The sequence below is a fragment of the Arachis stenosperma genome, chromosome 2 (genome assembly GCF_014773155.1).
Source record: "Arachis stenosperma cultivar V10309 chromosome 2, arast.V10309.gnm1.PFL2, whole genome shotgun sequence".
Lineage (NCBI taxonomy): Eukaryota > Viridiplantae > Streptophyta > Magnoliopsida > Fabales > Fabaceae > Arachis > Arachis stenosperma.
The window spans coordinates 6,691,743-6,707,975 of record NC_080378.1 but is presented as its reverse complement, the minus strand read 5'-3'; the positions used below and the strand labels follow the sequence as shown (position 1 = coordinate 6,707,975).

The window sequence follows — 16,233 nt, the reverse complement described above, 5'->3', positions numbered from 1 at the left end:
TAACAAATTAGAATTAAAATTATAATAACAAATCAGACCTTATTTCTATTTTAAACAAAAAGGGAAGTTTAGCAGCATTACCTGAAGAAGAGCGCCAGCACCGAGAAGAAGGGTGCGGCAGAAGCGGCGACAGCAACAGCGGCAAAGACAATGGCAGCAGTAGTGGCAGAATCCGACATCAGCAACGATGACGGTAAAAATGACGAACAACGTCAAAGAAGGAGGGGCTGTCGGCGTCAGAGGGGGCTTCCGGAAAGGAGAGGGCTGTCGGAGAGATGAGAGGGGTAGAGAGAAAGTGGGAGGCGAGAGGGTTAGAGAGAGAGAGAGAAATTCAAATGAGGGAGAAGAGGGTTTGCGGTTCGAATTTTGAGTATAATTACCGTCTGATAAATCCGAGATAACATATTGCGGGTTACTAAAACACATCATTCTACTAAGTGGGTTTACTGTCGGATTTTTCTACCAGTAAATCCGACCATAAATGTTGCGCCTTTTTTTTATTTTTTTTCTCCAATTATTATCGGCAAATTTACCGTCGAAAATAGAATCCATTGTTAATATTTTGACATGACGACTTTGACGCCTAAATTAGCTACTAGTAAATTTGCCGGTAAAGATGCCGTTAGTCTGCAATGCTAAATTCAACGGTAAATATGATGGTATTCAACACAAAATTCCTCCTTTGTAATCACTAGACATTAGGTTTCCATCAATGCTTGTTGCATTTCTCAAATCTTTACTTTTGACGTTGTAAAGGTCATGTTTGCATTGGAAGCAATCTTTCTTGTCTTTTGCACCACGTATGGTAATGACTAAAATATTAATGAACAAAAATCTCTTCATCGTACTCTTTTGAAACATCTTCAGGATGCATACCTACTTCCACTTTAAATGGATCTGGTAGTTCTGTGCTAGTTCTTTGTGCGTCAACTCCAAGTCCCCAAGAAAATGAATTAACATAAGCCTGATATACACCATCATTTCTCTTAAAATTCTTACCATACAAGTTGACTTTTATTAGCATATTGTGACATGTAGATATTTTCAAAATATCTTAAAACAAAATAATGATGCAAGTAAACCTCATACAGTGGCATAAAGTTTCTGTGTTAATAAACTAATTTGGCTTGTAAATTCTTGATTCTAATGTGGCCTCTTAGAAATTTAACATCATAAAAAGACCTTTTGCTAATCTTTCCTGGTTTCAGTACGATCTTTTTAGTATAAAAAGTATCTGTCTTGATATGATTTGGACTCCCAAGTTCTACTGAGAATGTCATGCTTGATTGTATTACTAAAATTGTAGATCATAAATATTAGCTTTTAATTACTTTGTTTATGGTATCTTAACATGTCTCTTTTTTTGATAATCAATGGAGTTACAATTTAGAAAACAAAGTTATACAGAAACTAGAGGTGGCAAATGGACTGAAATCGGCTGGGCCAGCACGCGTAACTCACCAAAAAAGACGGGCCAGGCTAAAAATTTGAGACCGCCATAATAAAAAAGTCCGCTTAACCTGCACTGCCTAATTCGTGGGCTTTGGCGAGTTTCGGCGGGGCAGAACAGGCTTACCCGTCAGGCCCATCATGTTTTTATTTAGGTTTCTACAAGAGGATGAAGATGATAATTGAATTTAAAATGTTCTTTTTTATTTAAGTTATAATTTCAATTTTATTCTATATTTGATTGATTAGAGACTTGTAGATATTTAATTATATATTTTGGATAATGTTCGTTTTATTATTTTGTTTTAAAAGATTTGGTTGATGATTATGTTTATTAGATATTTAGAATCATAAATATTTAAATATTTGTGAATTTAGAAATTATAATTTTTTTATGTCTTTAGAAATTATAAATTTATTGAAATGGTTGTGAAATTATATACATTGTTTAAATGTTTAATAGTTTAAAAAAAAAAGAATAGGTGGGCTTTGGCCGCCTACCCGCCATTAGATGGGGCGGGGTAGAATTTCAAGACCGCCTCATTAAACTGGATAGGGGCTTTTGGTAAGGCAAAATAGGTTAGCCCATTTGCCACCCCAAACAAAAACTATTTTAGGAAAAGATAACCCGTAGCTAACATCAGTAAAGAATCAAAAGAGAAATCATACTAGGAAGTGAATCATAAACAAATAATAAGGAATTTAAAAAACATTCCCTTCCTTGAGCACACGAATAAAGCATGTAGTTGCCTCTTTTTCTTAATTGAATTTTAAAAATAGTTTTATGTATCTTACTCAATATCATCATTTGATGTAAATGTAGGCTAAAACAATTTTCTACCGGATTTATTATTCACTTATATGTATTTAATTTGAATATTGGTGAATAAAAATTACATTTATCTAGTTATTTGTATGGTCATATTTGGGGTGTAACACCCTACCGCACAAAACCTTATGCTGCAGTTGTAAGTCAAAGATAGTGAGACATTACGACCTCTAAAAACAAAGTACATATATATAAATTGAAGAAATATAATATAGCTAGGAGCATGTGAAGAAAGATGACAGAATAATAATTGCATCGCACTCAAAACACCAACGATATACAAAATGACAGAAATATATATAAGATTTAAAAGAAAATACATAACAATTACTAGTCACAACTTGCAAAGACAAGACCAGTTAGAAAGTATAATACAAACTAAAAGTAAACAAAATACAACCTGTTTTCTCCATAAATCAACCTCTAAGAGGGATATACATATACATATACAAAAGTGGAGAAATAACAACATCTAATGCAATAATGAAAACCCAAAAGGCAGTCTTCGTTTCTGAGAGAAAACCAGCACGCTCAAGGAGGTGCACCACGTCCTGCATCTGAAAATAAAATCCAACAACGGATGAGAACCCGAAGGTTCCCAGTAGGGTAATAATTCCAAATAGAGATAATATAAAAAGACATGACAATCTTAATTCTTAAACTCCAATCATTCAAGGTTCAAGCCTAGTGTCCTTTCTAATCCAAATAGGGTAAACAGACTAAGTCTTAGCCCTTGGTAACTGTGTCTAATCTCGATTCTTTCTAACACTAAACTATTAACTCTCTCAATATCACTATTATTCATTTCAGTATTAAACCCTTCCAGTTTCATAGTCTCTAACAATTATTATTAATGGCATTCAGTCTCAACATAAGTTATCAGTTTTACTAGTACTCTCAATTTCTCAACCCAAAGTAAGTGGGGCAAACCACGACCTTTACATCTACCCAGGAAGTTTCAATCTCGACTAATACTCAATTCCATCATCCAATCATTCAATTTTTATTATCTCATAAAAAACAGCCCTCAGCGTCACCATCGCTAGCATAAGGGACCTCTCAATTGTTCAAATACATATAAAGCAATATAAAAAATACACAAGTAGAGATAATAGATAAAGAAATTAGATCAATAGCATATAAATACAATTAATCAAATAAGGCAATCCAGATACAAGATGCACACCCAATCAAGTCACACAAATGTAAATGATGCATGCTTGTCCTATTGACCATGAGCTCACTTGTCAATTATAATGCCAAATTTGACACATATCCGACAGCTAACTCGGATATGGAACACCACAACACAGAGCAAGTATTACTCATCTACCCATGCCGGTGTTTTCACCACAATCCGGATAGGAATTACTTATCCACCCAGGTTGGTGCCTCAAACCATAACCCAGATTGGAATTACTCATCTACCATCAAACCATAACTCGGATAGGAATTACTCATTTATCTTTAAACTATAACTCGGATAGAAATTGCTCATCTACCCAAGGACTTCTCCACAATCTGGAGTAGGTATTACTCGTCTACTCAAACATGTCCTTCTCCACCACAACTCGAAGTAGGCATTACTCATCCACCCAGGCGGGTGTCATACCAATTCACGCAAGCGAGATATCACTCATACCTTGCCATATCCAGCCAATTCGGCCATATTTAGTCATTATCAGTGTATTTTAGTAATTTCTTACTTCATTAAACTCATTAACCTCATCTCTTTATCAATTTATAAAACAATCGACTCATTAATCTCAATTTTTTTTATCAAGAAATCAATTATGTTTTCTCGTGAGCAGGATAACACCACAGTCTTCACTGTGGGCAGGGCGAAGCCACCATCTCTACTTAACCCAGAGCAAGTGAGACAAGCTCAATCCTTGCATCTTACCCAAGCAGGTATTCATTAATCAGTAATTGATTTCTAAGTATAATAACCATAATCACAATCTAAACTCACGTCAGTCATGACCACAGTCTCAACCAGTATCATGATTCATCATAACCCCAAAACTCCACTTTGTTATTAAGATAGTTTAACCTCAATTCGTTATTAATCCCTCAAGCCTGGGTTTATTAACCCCCAGTCTTTTATCAATTGCTCACTCTCATTAACACGTGAGCGGGATGACACCACCGTCCTCATCGCGGGTAGGACCAACCACCATATCCGCAACAATGTCATCCGGTTTAACCAATCGTTATTTGGGAATATTTCAATTCAATCCATTTCATACACTCATACTCATTTTAGAGCCCAAAAACTAGGTATCAGACCTTAATTAGGGGTACAAAAGTTTACAAGCTTGTTGAAAAAACCAAACAATTGAAAACAGAGTTTAAGTGTGAAAACAGAGCTTGTGCGTACGCACGCACCCGAAGTAATTCCCAGCTTGTGCGTGCGCACAGTATCGTGCGTACGCACAACTTGTAAAACTCCCTTGTCATGCGTACGCACGAATACTTCCTTTGCCTTCGTTCCATGCATGCGCACCATATGGTGTGTGGGCACGCATATAAGAAATTATAGTTTTCTGCATAATCTCATAATTCAATTTTTTATATCGATTTTCAATCGTTCATATCTTTCTCTATAAAATTTGATTTTCTATCATTCTCAAATCATTTTAAAGATCTTTTAACTAACTTTGATTTAAGAAAAATTTTGAACGAATCCAAACTCCTAGCGCCAAGTGAGAGTGCACCGAAGTTGGTCAAATTTAGTTTTCACCAATTTTATCAATTTGCCAACTTTTACCAAAATTCCATTCAATCTAATTTCAAACCATTCCACACTTATTTAAACCAAACCACTCCAATATAATGCATCCGAATTCCCAAGTTTACCTCAACAAATCAAACTATCAAGCCATTCATATAATCAATTCCTCATTAATTCAACAATAATCCATTTATAGTACATTCATCACTTACCGTGACTTACCATTCATTTGAATTTATTATTTTATTAATCTTGTATACTTTATTTACAACATCATCTTCCACCATTTTAGAACAATACTAATCATTGGATATTGCTACCGGTTTGCCAGGTTGCTGTGCTGCCGTACCTCCACCACCTATTCACCTCTCGAAATTCTTCTCTTTTATATTAATTTCTAAAAGATGAATATGACTTTTGTATTTTTGACACACCAAATTATTTCAGCTACAATAAAATCCTCTAGACAAATAAAGGATAAAATAAATTCTCATTTTGCATACATTTCAAAGAAAGAATTTTGTTTAAAAATCAAATCAGTTTCAATTTTATTATATTCCATATACTCTCACTCATTTTTGGGACATTTTTCCAATGTTTTGATGATGTTTTCAAAGTTTGAAAAATAATTAACTTTGATCCAAATGTTTTTGAAGAGTTATAATTTTATCTCTGTCTTAAAGTCATTACGATCAATAAATAATCAACATTTTATTTTTAACTTTTTTCTGACCTTTTTATGCATACCCCTTCTTCCAACCACCACGGGTAATGACGGGATTGCAGTTATGGCCTCATATTGAAAAACAATAAACACTTTTTTGTAACAACATACTCCTTGATCATACTTTTTAATATCTTATTGAATAAAAATTACATATGTACAATAACTACGTCAATGTGTTTTATTGCGATAATTTTTTATGACAAACAAGCTACTCAGATTTTTTTTTTGCTTTTTTATTAAATTATAAAACATAAAGAGGATAAACTAACATTAGTAGTGCTCAATAATTTTACAAAGATTTTGGTAAGTCTTCTGCCAAATAGACATAGAAATGCCCCATAAGTCCAGTGGTATATTTGTTTTCATGTATAAATTCTGCAGTTAAATTTTCACCATCTTTAATCTTCATAGAGCCTGGTTTTGGATAGCAACCAGACGCTCCAACAGCATAACCTTCTTCATTGCCTGCATCTTTTCCCGTTCCATATATTGGCTTAATTTCACATAATCTTCTTCCATCCTGAATTAAAAATAAAAAGGCATATACGTCTTAATGGTGACTGTATTTTGAAAATTTAACTTCCTACAATGATGATGATGATGATGAATCAGAAAATAATCTTATTGTTTTTAAGAAATAAATTTAGGTACATAGTTAAATAAATGTAACTGTTTACGATTAGTAATTAATGGTAAATACTATGCATGAGAATTATGGTAAATATTGAACGTTACCTCTCCATATAAAGTTGCATTAACAATTCCTGAATGTACATGAGCAGTAATATAGATGAGACTACCACCTTTTGTCATTGGAATATTTGTTTTCTTAATATGGTAGTGTCCTTCATCAGTCTTTTCTGGATTTATAGAATACTCTACCTACAGTAAATTAATTTTTTGTTTAGATATTTATTAGATAAGTAGATAAATGAACCAATTATTAATATTCATTTTATTTCAAAATAAATATTGCTTGACTAATCGAATACATATCATAATATATCGCTATAGGAAATATATGAAGTGTAAGTCTTAGCATTTAGTTAAAACAAAATAATTGTCACTTACCGCGCAATGATGAATTGGTTCGGATCCATTATATGTGACTTGATCAGTAACATCAAGAATATAAAACTTAAGAGGCACTTGCTGTTGATCCCATTCAACCCATGATATTGTATATTTAATAGCAACTTTTCTCTTTTGTTTTTCATTGTATCCCTGTTGTAATTTGCATTGAGACTTCTTCTCGCAACAAAAAATTCCTCCTTTGTAATCACTAGACAATGGTGTTCCATCAATGCCTGTTGTGTTTGTCAAATCTTTACTTTTGACGTCTAAAAGGTCACATCTGCATTGGGAGCAACCTTTCTTGTCTTCTACACCACGTGTGTCAATGACCAAAATATTGATTAACCATTTCTCTTCATCATACTCCTTTGGAACATCCTCAGGATGCGTACCTACTTCTACTCTAAATGGATCTGGTAGTTCTGTACTAGTTCTTCGTGCGTCAACTCCAAGACCCCAAGAAATTGAATTAACGAAAGTTTGACATGCACCATCATTTCTCTTAAAATACTTACCGTAATTAGGTTGACTTTTATTAGCATGTTGTGACATGGTGATATTTTCAAAATATCTTAAAACAAAATAATGGTGCAGGTAAGCCTCATACAGTGGTATAGAGTTTCCATGTTCATCAACTAGTTCGGCTTGTAAATTCTTGATTCCAATGTGGCCTCTTGGAAACTCAACATCAAAAAAAGTTTGTCTGCTAACCTTTCCTGGTTCCAGTACGAACGTTTTGGTATAAAAAGTAGTTGTCTTGATATGATTTGGACTTCCAAGTTCTTGTGAGAATGTGATGCTCGATTGTATTACTATAATTGACAATGATAATATCACCACTTCGCAAATAAACTTCATGTTGACCTATAAATGATTATGCTTATATGATTAGTAGTGAACAATAATGTTTGTAATGCAATTTGTATATATATGTTTAACATATTCATAGAAACTACGTAAACACATATAGCTTTGAGGAACTCAAATTTAACATTCAAGAAATAAAATATGAATTCAAGAAAAAAACGAAAAAAAAAATATAACATGATAGCAAGAGAAAAGGAAACTACCATATTAGAAAAGTGTCTTCGATATTCAAAAAAAATAGAAGATAAATATTTATGGATATAAAGTTCTTGCATTGCCTGCTGCTTTTATAGTAGAGTAATGATCTAAGTTGTACATCAAACTGAATACCAACTCTGATGAATTTTTGCTGTTGAATGCTATTTTTGGTGGATTTTTCAACCATTAGAGCATATTCAACTAATAAAAAACTGTGTTGGTTTTACAACAAAAAAATTGTGTCAATCCAATCCTAATTAAGAATTTATCTTATGAAAAAAGAAAAAAGTTTAGTTAACATTTTTCGTTATTGTAATCTAGTTTGTTATGTATTTTTTTTTTATTGTTAGATATTTTTATCTAAAATCACAAAACACAAATGAATATAAGTAATATTTTTAACTACAATGAGGATAGTACCTAAATAGGGTTTACAATATTATACAATACCAAACTTTTTATGATAATTTTTGCTTAATTTATTATTATTATTTTTTTGCATGTTTTCTTGAATAGCTAAAATTATATATGTGTGTGTACAGAGAATTTGTTTTTGTAGATCATATATCTTTTTGCTTTTAATTATTTTTCTTTATTTCTATTTTAGGTAAAAGAATTTTTGTTTATGTTATCTTAGAATGTTGTCTATTTTTTTATAATCAATAGAGTTAAAGTTTAAAAAACAAAGCTATACAGAAAACTATTCTAGGGAAAGATAATCCCTAGCTACCATCAGCAGAAAATTAAAGAGAAATCACACTAAAAAGTGAATTATAAACAATTAAGTAAGGAATTTGAGTGTATTTTTAATTTAGCTATATCTCATCCGCATGACTATTCCCTTCTTTGAGCACATGAATAAAGTATGTAGTTGTCTCTTTTTTTTTTTTTTAATTGGATTTTAAAAACAATTCCATATATCTTATTCAATATAATCACTTGATGCATGTAAGTGGAAGCTAGCTAAAATAATTTACTGCGGGCTTTATTATTCACTTATATGTATTTAATTCAAATATTGGCAAATAATAATTACATTTATCTAATTTGTTTGGTCATATTTGGTGATTATTTTATCAATAATAAAATATTAAAAAAACTAAAAAAGACAAAAAATTTCACAAGTTGGTGAATGATTATGTGCTCCTTTAGGAAAAAAAGCTTTGGGTTTACTCAACACACATTTTGTTGTAGATTTTTTATAAATATAGAAAAATTAAATTTTAATAATCAAATTCATTTGCCTTTTAACCCATTAGGCTTTTAATTTGATTTTTCTTAACAACATGGATAAGGATGAAATGAGAAAATATTTATGTTTTTTTTTGTTTAATTATTCTGTTGGCCCTATAATTTGACCAAATTTACAATTAGGTTCCTATACTTGTTTTCTTTTTAATTAGGTTCCTATACTAAAATTTATATTTTAATTTAGTCTCTACGATGACAAAAACATTTAGTTTAACAGAACATTCTGTTTCCAAATTGGATATACTATAGTTAAAATATTTAGGTTATTATTCACTCTAATTTTTTTATATTTACAAAATAACCCTTATCCCCTCTCCTTCCTCTTTCCATCAGGCAAAAAAAATCCTTTCTCTTCCTCCCTACTCCATTTGGCTTTATGTGGTGCCATTAACACATCTCAATCCATCATTGTGTGATCCAAGCCCGATCTTCTCTATCATGACCTTCACCATTGAAGGAGCTTCAGTATCAATTCAACAAGCCATTATCAATTCATCATTAAGAATCAGTATCAATTTATCATCAAGCAGTAAGCCAATAACAAAGTTAATCAATCAAGAGTCCAAAAACAAGCAAGAACAAACACTGAGCACTGACTAGGCATTGGAGGCATTACCTTCGGCGAGTGCAGTGAGCAAAGATTTGAGGGACAGCGAGAGACAACGAGAAGCTAGTGATAAACACTGGCAAGCTGGCAATGAACATAATGGATGGATGACGGGCAAAGAGCTATGGAGCATGACCTAGAGATGCTGGCGTTGGGCAAACGAGGAAAGGCCTTCGAGCACGACGAACCATGAGGATTGGCAAATGACCATGACTGATGAGTTTGGAAAACTCTCATTTAATTTTGATGATGAACAAACATTATTGAAATATTTAAATACAAAATTATTAATTTGATCTTAATTCATATTTGCTTAATTAATAATTTTGTTGTGCAGATTTTGAGTTGGGCCGAAAATAAAATTCTGGTTTAAGCCCAATTGTGTCAAATAATAAGCCTTGCTACATGCCTCACATGCTATGAAGCTGAAATTATCAATTGGGCCAGAATGAATGTTATTGATGCAAGCCCAAATGAATGTTTTCTTATGAGCTCAATGCATGATCCGAAAAAATACATCAGGAAAGCAAATGTTACTAATTTGAGCCAAATTAAATTCCATTGCTACAAAGCCCAATCTTGTTGTTGATGAATGTTTCCAAACTTGGTCCGAAACCAAGATGAAAAGAGAAAGCAAAAATGCTTCCAAAGGAACTCCTTTGCCCATCATGATGGATTTCAAAAATTATTAAGAGAAGTTAAAGCATGGGAACTATAAGAGAGATTGTGTCATTGATTTGATTGAAAGCATCAATGATGCACGCTAAACCACTAGGGAAGTAAAAGCACTTTTTCACTTGAATTGTTTAACTCGTTTAATTACTTTCCTTCCAAGTTTATTCTCTCTCATCTCTTTTCTCTCTTCTCTTCGTTCATGTCACAGCAACCATGGAAGCTACACTAAGCTACCAAAAAGAAAAAGAAGAAGCTGCATGCTTTAAGGCCATCAAGTTAATAATGGCAAGAAAAAGAAAACCAAAAGTATGTTGTGGCTGAGATAATCACCAAATGTGGTAAGATTTGGTGAGGTAATCTCGGATCCTTCATACTCAAAAAGAAGGAAGAAGATTCGGCCAGCAAGGGAGATTCTTGAAGCATGGCTTGTCTTTGATTCTGCTCAACCACCACAGGAAGTAGCTAGAGTGGCGAAGTGATGGTTGAGGCAGAGATTGAAGCAGATAAAGTCATCATCATCATGAAACATCAAGGGCCAGAAATCCATCTTGGAGAGCAAGCCAAGGATGGAGAGCTCGGATTGATGAAGAGTGGTGATCAAGAAAGAACCAGAGGTAATTGCATGTTGGGTTTTGCAGGGTTATCTCTTCTCTCTCTATGTGGCCGAACCGGTTCTGTTTCTTGAAGGAGGAAGAAGTTAGTTCGGGTGTTGGCTTCAAGTGTGGAGGCTTCCCTCTTCTTTAAAAAGAGAGAACAACCACTGTTTGGAGCAAGGAAAAAATTTGAGAGTGCAAGACACAGAGTTCTCAGAGCTACCTGAGCTAACAGATTTCTCTTCTCCTTCAATGTATTCTGTTTAGTATTTTTCTGTTTAATTTTGTCATGTCTTGAGTCTCATGGAAAAAGGCAAACAGTGAAGTTTGTATGAAAAAGCCATAGAGCGAAAAAAGGCAGAGAGTACAAAATTAAAAGAAAAAACCATAGATGTCCTTAGAGTTCCTTTGTACATCTGTGTTGTGTTTCATGATTCTGTGGGAATTCCCTTGTAAGTTGGGTTAGCAATTTGTAATCTGGATGATTATAGTGAAATTCCATCATTGTTGTGATGGAGACTGGATGTAGGCTGCACTGCACTTAGCAGCTGAATCAGGATATATCTGGGTGCAATCTTCTCTCTCTCCTACTTCACTTCAGTTTCTATTGTTCAGATGCAAAATAAAAAATGTCTCGTGTCAAGTGACGAGACAAAATGAAAATGTCTCGTGGCTAGGGACGAGCTAAAAACAGAAAAGTCTCCTCTAAGTCCAGCAAGTGTTAGCAAGCAAAAAAGGGGGCTAAGATTCAACCCTCCTTCTCTTAGCCACTGAAACCATCAATGACGAACCAGGTGGTGCTATAGATGCTAGGGTTTTCAAGGAAGAGTTGAGATAGAAGAGACTGGTTTCTACTTCTGTCGTTCTATGTGAGTGAAAGGGGAGAGAGAGAGTAGTTTGACTGGTTTTTGCATTTCTCAATTCAGAAACCATTTTTCTTTTTTTTTTTAATGAAACACAAAAATGGCGTCATTTGGAGTAAACCGACCAACTTCTGGTTTGATCCATGGCTGGTCCAGTCTAGTTTTCAGAACTATGTGATTATATAGAGTTAGAGACATGGGTACTTTAGTAAATTCAACACATGTGAATGTTTTTTTAATGTCTGTTGTGATTAGAGACCAAATTAAAATAAAAAGATTAGCATAGAGACCTAATTGAAATGAAAAATGTATAAATACCCAATTAAAAATTTAGTAAAATTATAGGGACTAATAGAGTAATTAAACTTTTTTTTGCTCGGTATTAAATTCTTAATATAGGTGTTTCTGGTCAACATCTTAGTGTAATTATTTTGTGTCAGAATTTTAGTGGGATTTGAATAGAGTTTAGAAGCTATATTACACAAAAAATTTAAATTATGCTCCATTGTAGCCCCTAACTAAATGAGAAACATGGTTTATAGAGCTCCACAAAATTAACAGGTCTCCATTGTGAAGGTGATTCTTATGTTAATAAAAAGAAAAATATATATACTAAATTTGTGTTTAAAACTAAATATCTTTTAAATTAAGTTAATGAAATTGAAATGAACTGAACTAGATATTAAAAAAAAAGTGTTTGGAATCCTTTAAATAAAATAGAAATTAAATTCATTTACAGATCAATATTTATATTTGAAATGAACTTTAATGAGAATCAAGTTAATTAATTTGAATTTATTATTTTATTAATTAATTTTGTATACTTTATTTACAACATCAACTTCCACCATTTCAAACAATACTAATAGTTGGATATTCTTACCGACTGGCAGATTAGACTGCCGCACCTACACCACCCATTCACCTCTCGAAATCTTTCTCTTTTATATTAATTTCTAAAAGATAAAAATGACATTTGTAATTTTTATGCACCAAATTATTTCAGCTACAATAAAATTCTCTAAACAAATAAAGGATCAAATAAATTCTCATTTTTCATACATTTCAAAGAACGAATTTTGTTTAAAAATCAAATCAATTTCAATTTTATTATATTCCAGATACTCTCACCCATTTTTTTCTTTGACGTTTCTTCAAAGTTTTGATTGTGCTTTCAAAGTTTGAAAAAAATTAACTTTGACCCAAATGTCTATAGAGAATTATAATTTTACCTTTATATTAAAGTTATTTACGATCAATAAATGACCAACATTTTGTTTTTAATTTTTTCTAACTTTTTTATGCATACCCCTTCTTCCAACCCATCAATGTAGCGATGGGATTCCCGTGGAGGCCTCATCCTTGGAAAACAATAAACATTTATTTGTAATGACATACTTCTCGATCATATTTTTTAATATCTTATTAAATAAAAGTTATATATGCACAATAACTATGTCAATATGTTTTAATGCGATAAGTTTTTATGACAAACAAGCTACTTAATTACATAGATCAGATCCAATCATGCACTCTATAAGCTTCTCTTATATCTTTGTTTGAGATTTTTTTTCCCTACTTTTATTAAATTGTAAAAACATATAGGGAATAAACTAATATTAATAGTGCTCAATAATTTTAAAAAGATTGTAGTAAGTGTTCTGCCAAATAGATATAGAAATACCCCCATAAGTCCAGTAGTATATTTGTTTTTATGTATAAATTCTACAGTTAAATTTTCACCGTCTTTAATCTTTATAGAGCTCGATTTTGGAAAGCAACTAGATACTCCAACAGCATAATCTTCTTCGTTTCCTGCCTCTTTTTCTATTCCAAATATCAGCTTAATTTCACATAATATTCTTCCATCCTAAATTAAAAATAAAAAGGGATACATATCTTAATGATGACGGTATTTTGAAAATTAGCTTCTTACGATTATGATGAATCAGAAAATAATCTTATTATTTTTAAAAAACAAATTTAGGATACATAGTTAAATAAATGTAATTGTTTACTATTAGTAATTAATTGTAAATACTATGTATGAGAGTGATGGTAAATATTGAATGATATCTCTCCATATAATGTTGTATTAACAGTTCTTGAATGTATATGAGCAGTAATATAGATGAGATTACCACCTTTTTTATTGGAATATTTGTTTCCTTAATAAGGTAATGTCCTTTATCAGTATTTTCTGAATTGATAGAATCCTCTACCTACAGCAAATATAAGATTTTTTTTAGATATTTATTAAGTAAGTAGATAAATGAACCAGTTATTAATACTCAATTGATTTCACAGAAAATATTGCTTGACTAATCAAAATAGATATCATAATATATATCACTATAAGAAATATATGAAGTGTATGTCTTAGTATTCAAATAAAACAAAATATTTGTCACTTGATCAGTAACATCAAGAATATAAAACTTAAGAGGTATTTGGTGTTGATCCCATTCAACCCATGATATTGATATTTGATAGCAACTTTTCTCTTTTGTTTTTTTATTGTATTCCTTTTGTAATTTGCATTGAGATTTCTTCTCGCAATAAAAAATTCCTCCTTTGTAATCACTAGATAATGGATTTCCATCAATGCTTTTTGCGTTTCTCAAATCTTTACTTTTGATGTTGTAAAGATCACATCTGCGTTGGGAGCAATCTTTCTTATCTTTTGCATGGTGTGTGGTAATGACCAAAATATTAATAAATTATTTCTCTTCATGGTATTCCTTTGGAACATCCACAGGATGCATACCTACTTTCACTTTAAATGGATCTGGTAGTTTTGTGCTAGTTCTTCGTACGTCAACTCCAAAATCCCAAGAAAATAAATTAACGTAAGTCTGATATGCACCATCATTTCTCTTAAAATGCCTATCGTACATAATTTGACTTTTATTAGCATGCTGTGTGATATGGTGTTATTTTTAAAATATCTTAAAACAAAATAATGATGCAAGTAAACCTCATACGGTGGCATAAAATTTCTGTGTTAATCAATTAGTTCAGTTTGTAAATTCTTGATTCCAATGTGGTCTCTTGAAAACTTAACATCATAAAAAGACTTTTTGCTAAACTTCCCTGGTTTCAGCACGATCTTTTTAGTATAAAAAATAAATGTCTTGATATGATTTGAACTCCTAAGTTCTCCTAAGAATGTGATGTCTGAATGTATACTATAATGGTAGATCATAAATATTAGCTTTTAATTACTTTTTTCTATATTTCAAATTTAAATAAAAGAAATTTTGTTTATGGTATCTTAGCATGTTGTTGTCTTTTTTTTTTGTTAATCAATGGAGTTAAAGTTTAGAAAACAAAGTTATACAGAAACTACTCTAGGAAAGGATATCCCATAGCTAACATCTGTAACACCCTCACTACCAGAATCACGCTTCCGGCTGCGCCACTCTAGTTGTAAGAAGTATTACGACTACTTTATATACTTAATATTAAAATAGGAGCCTGTGACTCGACACCGTATCGCTGATTTCTTTGAAAACCGGAAATAAATACTTTATCTTAAGAAAAATACGAGCAGGCATAAATTCATATACAAGACTCCTTACATAATATCTCATAATATAATATACATATAAAACATACAACTCCTATCCCTCTTACAAACTTGCAATAACAAAGGCGAGGGAAGAAAATAATGTAACTAATACAACAACATATAAACCAAACACAGTATATCTCTTCATAATGCTTCATCTGGTTCCTGAAAAGGTAAAACTGTAGGGGGTGAGAACCTAACCATATGGTCTCACCACGGAGTTTCAAAGTTGTCATAAGAAGATATTTAACAAGAAAACTATTTTCAAGCTCAGTGATTATCATCGCCTTATGAATCTTTTAAAAACCAATGGATAAAGTTCAAAACCTTTTCAAAGAAACAATGTTTAATCTTTCAAAAATCCAAAACCTTTCCTTTCTTATAAGAAAGTCTCAATCAGAAACTAACCACGCAATCAAACAACACAATCATTAATTCAACACCGAAATTCATTCTCAAATGTAGCACGCCAGGGCAAAGATGTAATACCCTACCATACAGAGCCTTATGCTTAAGTCATAATTCAGAGATGGCAAGGTATTACGACCTCTAAAATAAAAATTTAGTACGTATAGTAGTATGAATGATTGATTATAACTAGGAGCCTTTGTAGAAAAAGGGATAAACAAAAAACCGCAACTCAAAAGTGCATCACTCCGATCGATAACGTAACGAACAAGGATAAACCAACGCGAGATTATATATATACAAGGGAGTGTCAAAAACAGGAATATCAAGACTCAAGATCCGGCTGCGAAGATAACCGGTCCGAGCATAGCAATATATACATATGAG

The 16,233-nt window shown here is 32.2% G+C and overlaps 1 protein-coding gene and 2 pseudogenes across 1 annotated transcript; all 3 read right to left on the bottom strand.

Annotated features, from left to right (window-relative positions):
* Positions 1–663: 663 nt before the first annotated feature.
* Positions 664–3,947, bottom strand: LOC130962446 (uncharacterized; annotated as a pseudogene).
* A 2,081-nt stretch (positions 3,948–6,028) lies between these two features.
* Positions 6,029–7,671, bottom strand: LOC130958114 (uncharacterized). The gene is made up of 3 exons (XM_057885018.1): positions 6,811–7,671; positions 6,475–6,621; positions 6,029–6,259 (listed from the first exon to the last, which is right to left on the bottom strand). The coding sequence occupies exons 1-3, from the start codon at positions 7,669–7,671 to the stop codon at positions 6,029–6,031; spliced, it is 1,239 nt and encodes a 412-aa protein (XP_057741001.1).
* Positions 7,672–13,505: 5,834 nt separating this feature from the next.
* Positions 13,506–15,072, bottom strand: LOC130962445 (uncharacterized; annotated as a pseudogene).
* Between the last annotated feature and the right edge of the window lie 1,161 nt (positions 15,073–16,233).

Excerpts from the sequence above, each read along its gene's own strand:
- LOC130958114 (XM_057885018.1), bottom strand. The coding sequence starts at position 7,671 with ATGAAGTTTATTTGCGAAGTGGTGATATTATCATTGTCAATTATAGTA. Across the intron at positions 6,622-6,810 it reads AACCAATTCATCATTGCGCG|GTAGAGTATTCTATAAATCC; the intron begins GTAAGTGACAAT and ends AATTTACTGTAG. Across the intron at positions 6,260-6,474 it reads ATGCAACTTTATATGGAGAG|GATGGAAGAAGATTATGTGA; the intron begins GTAACGTTCAAT and ends TTTTTAATTCAG.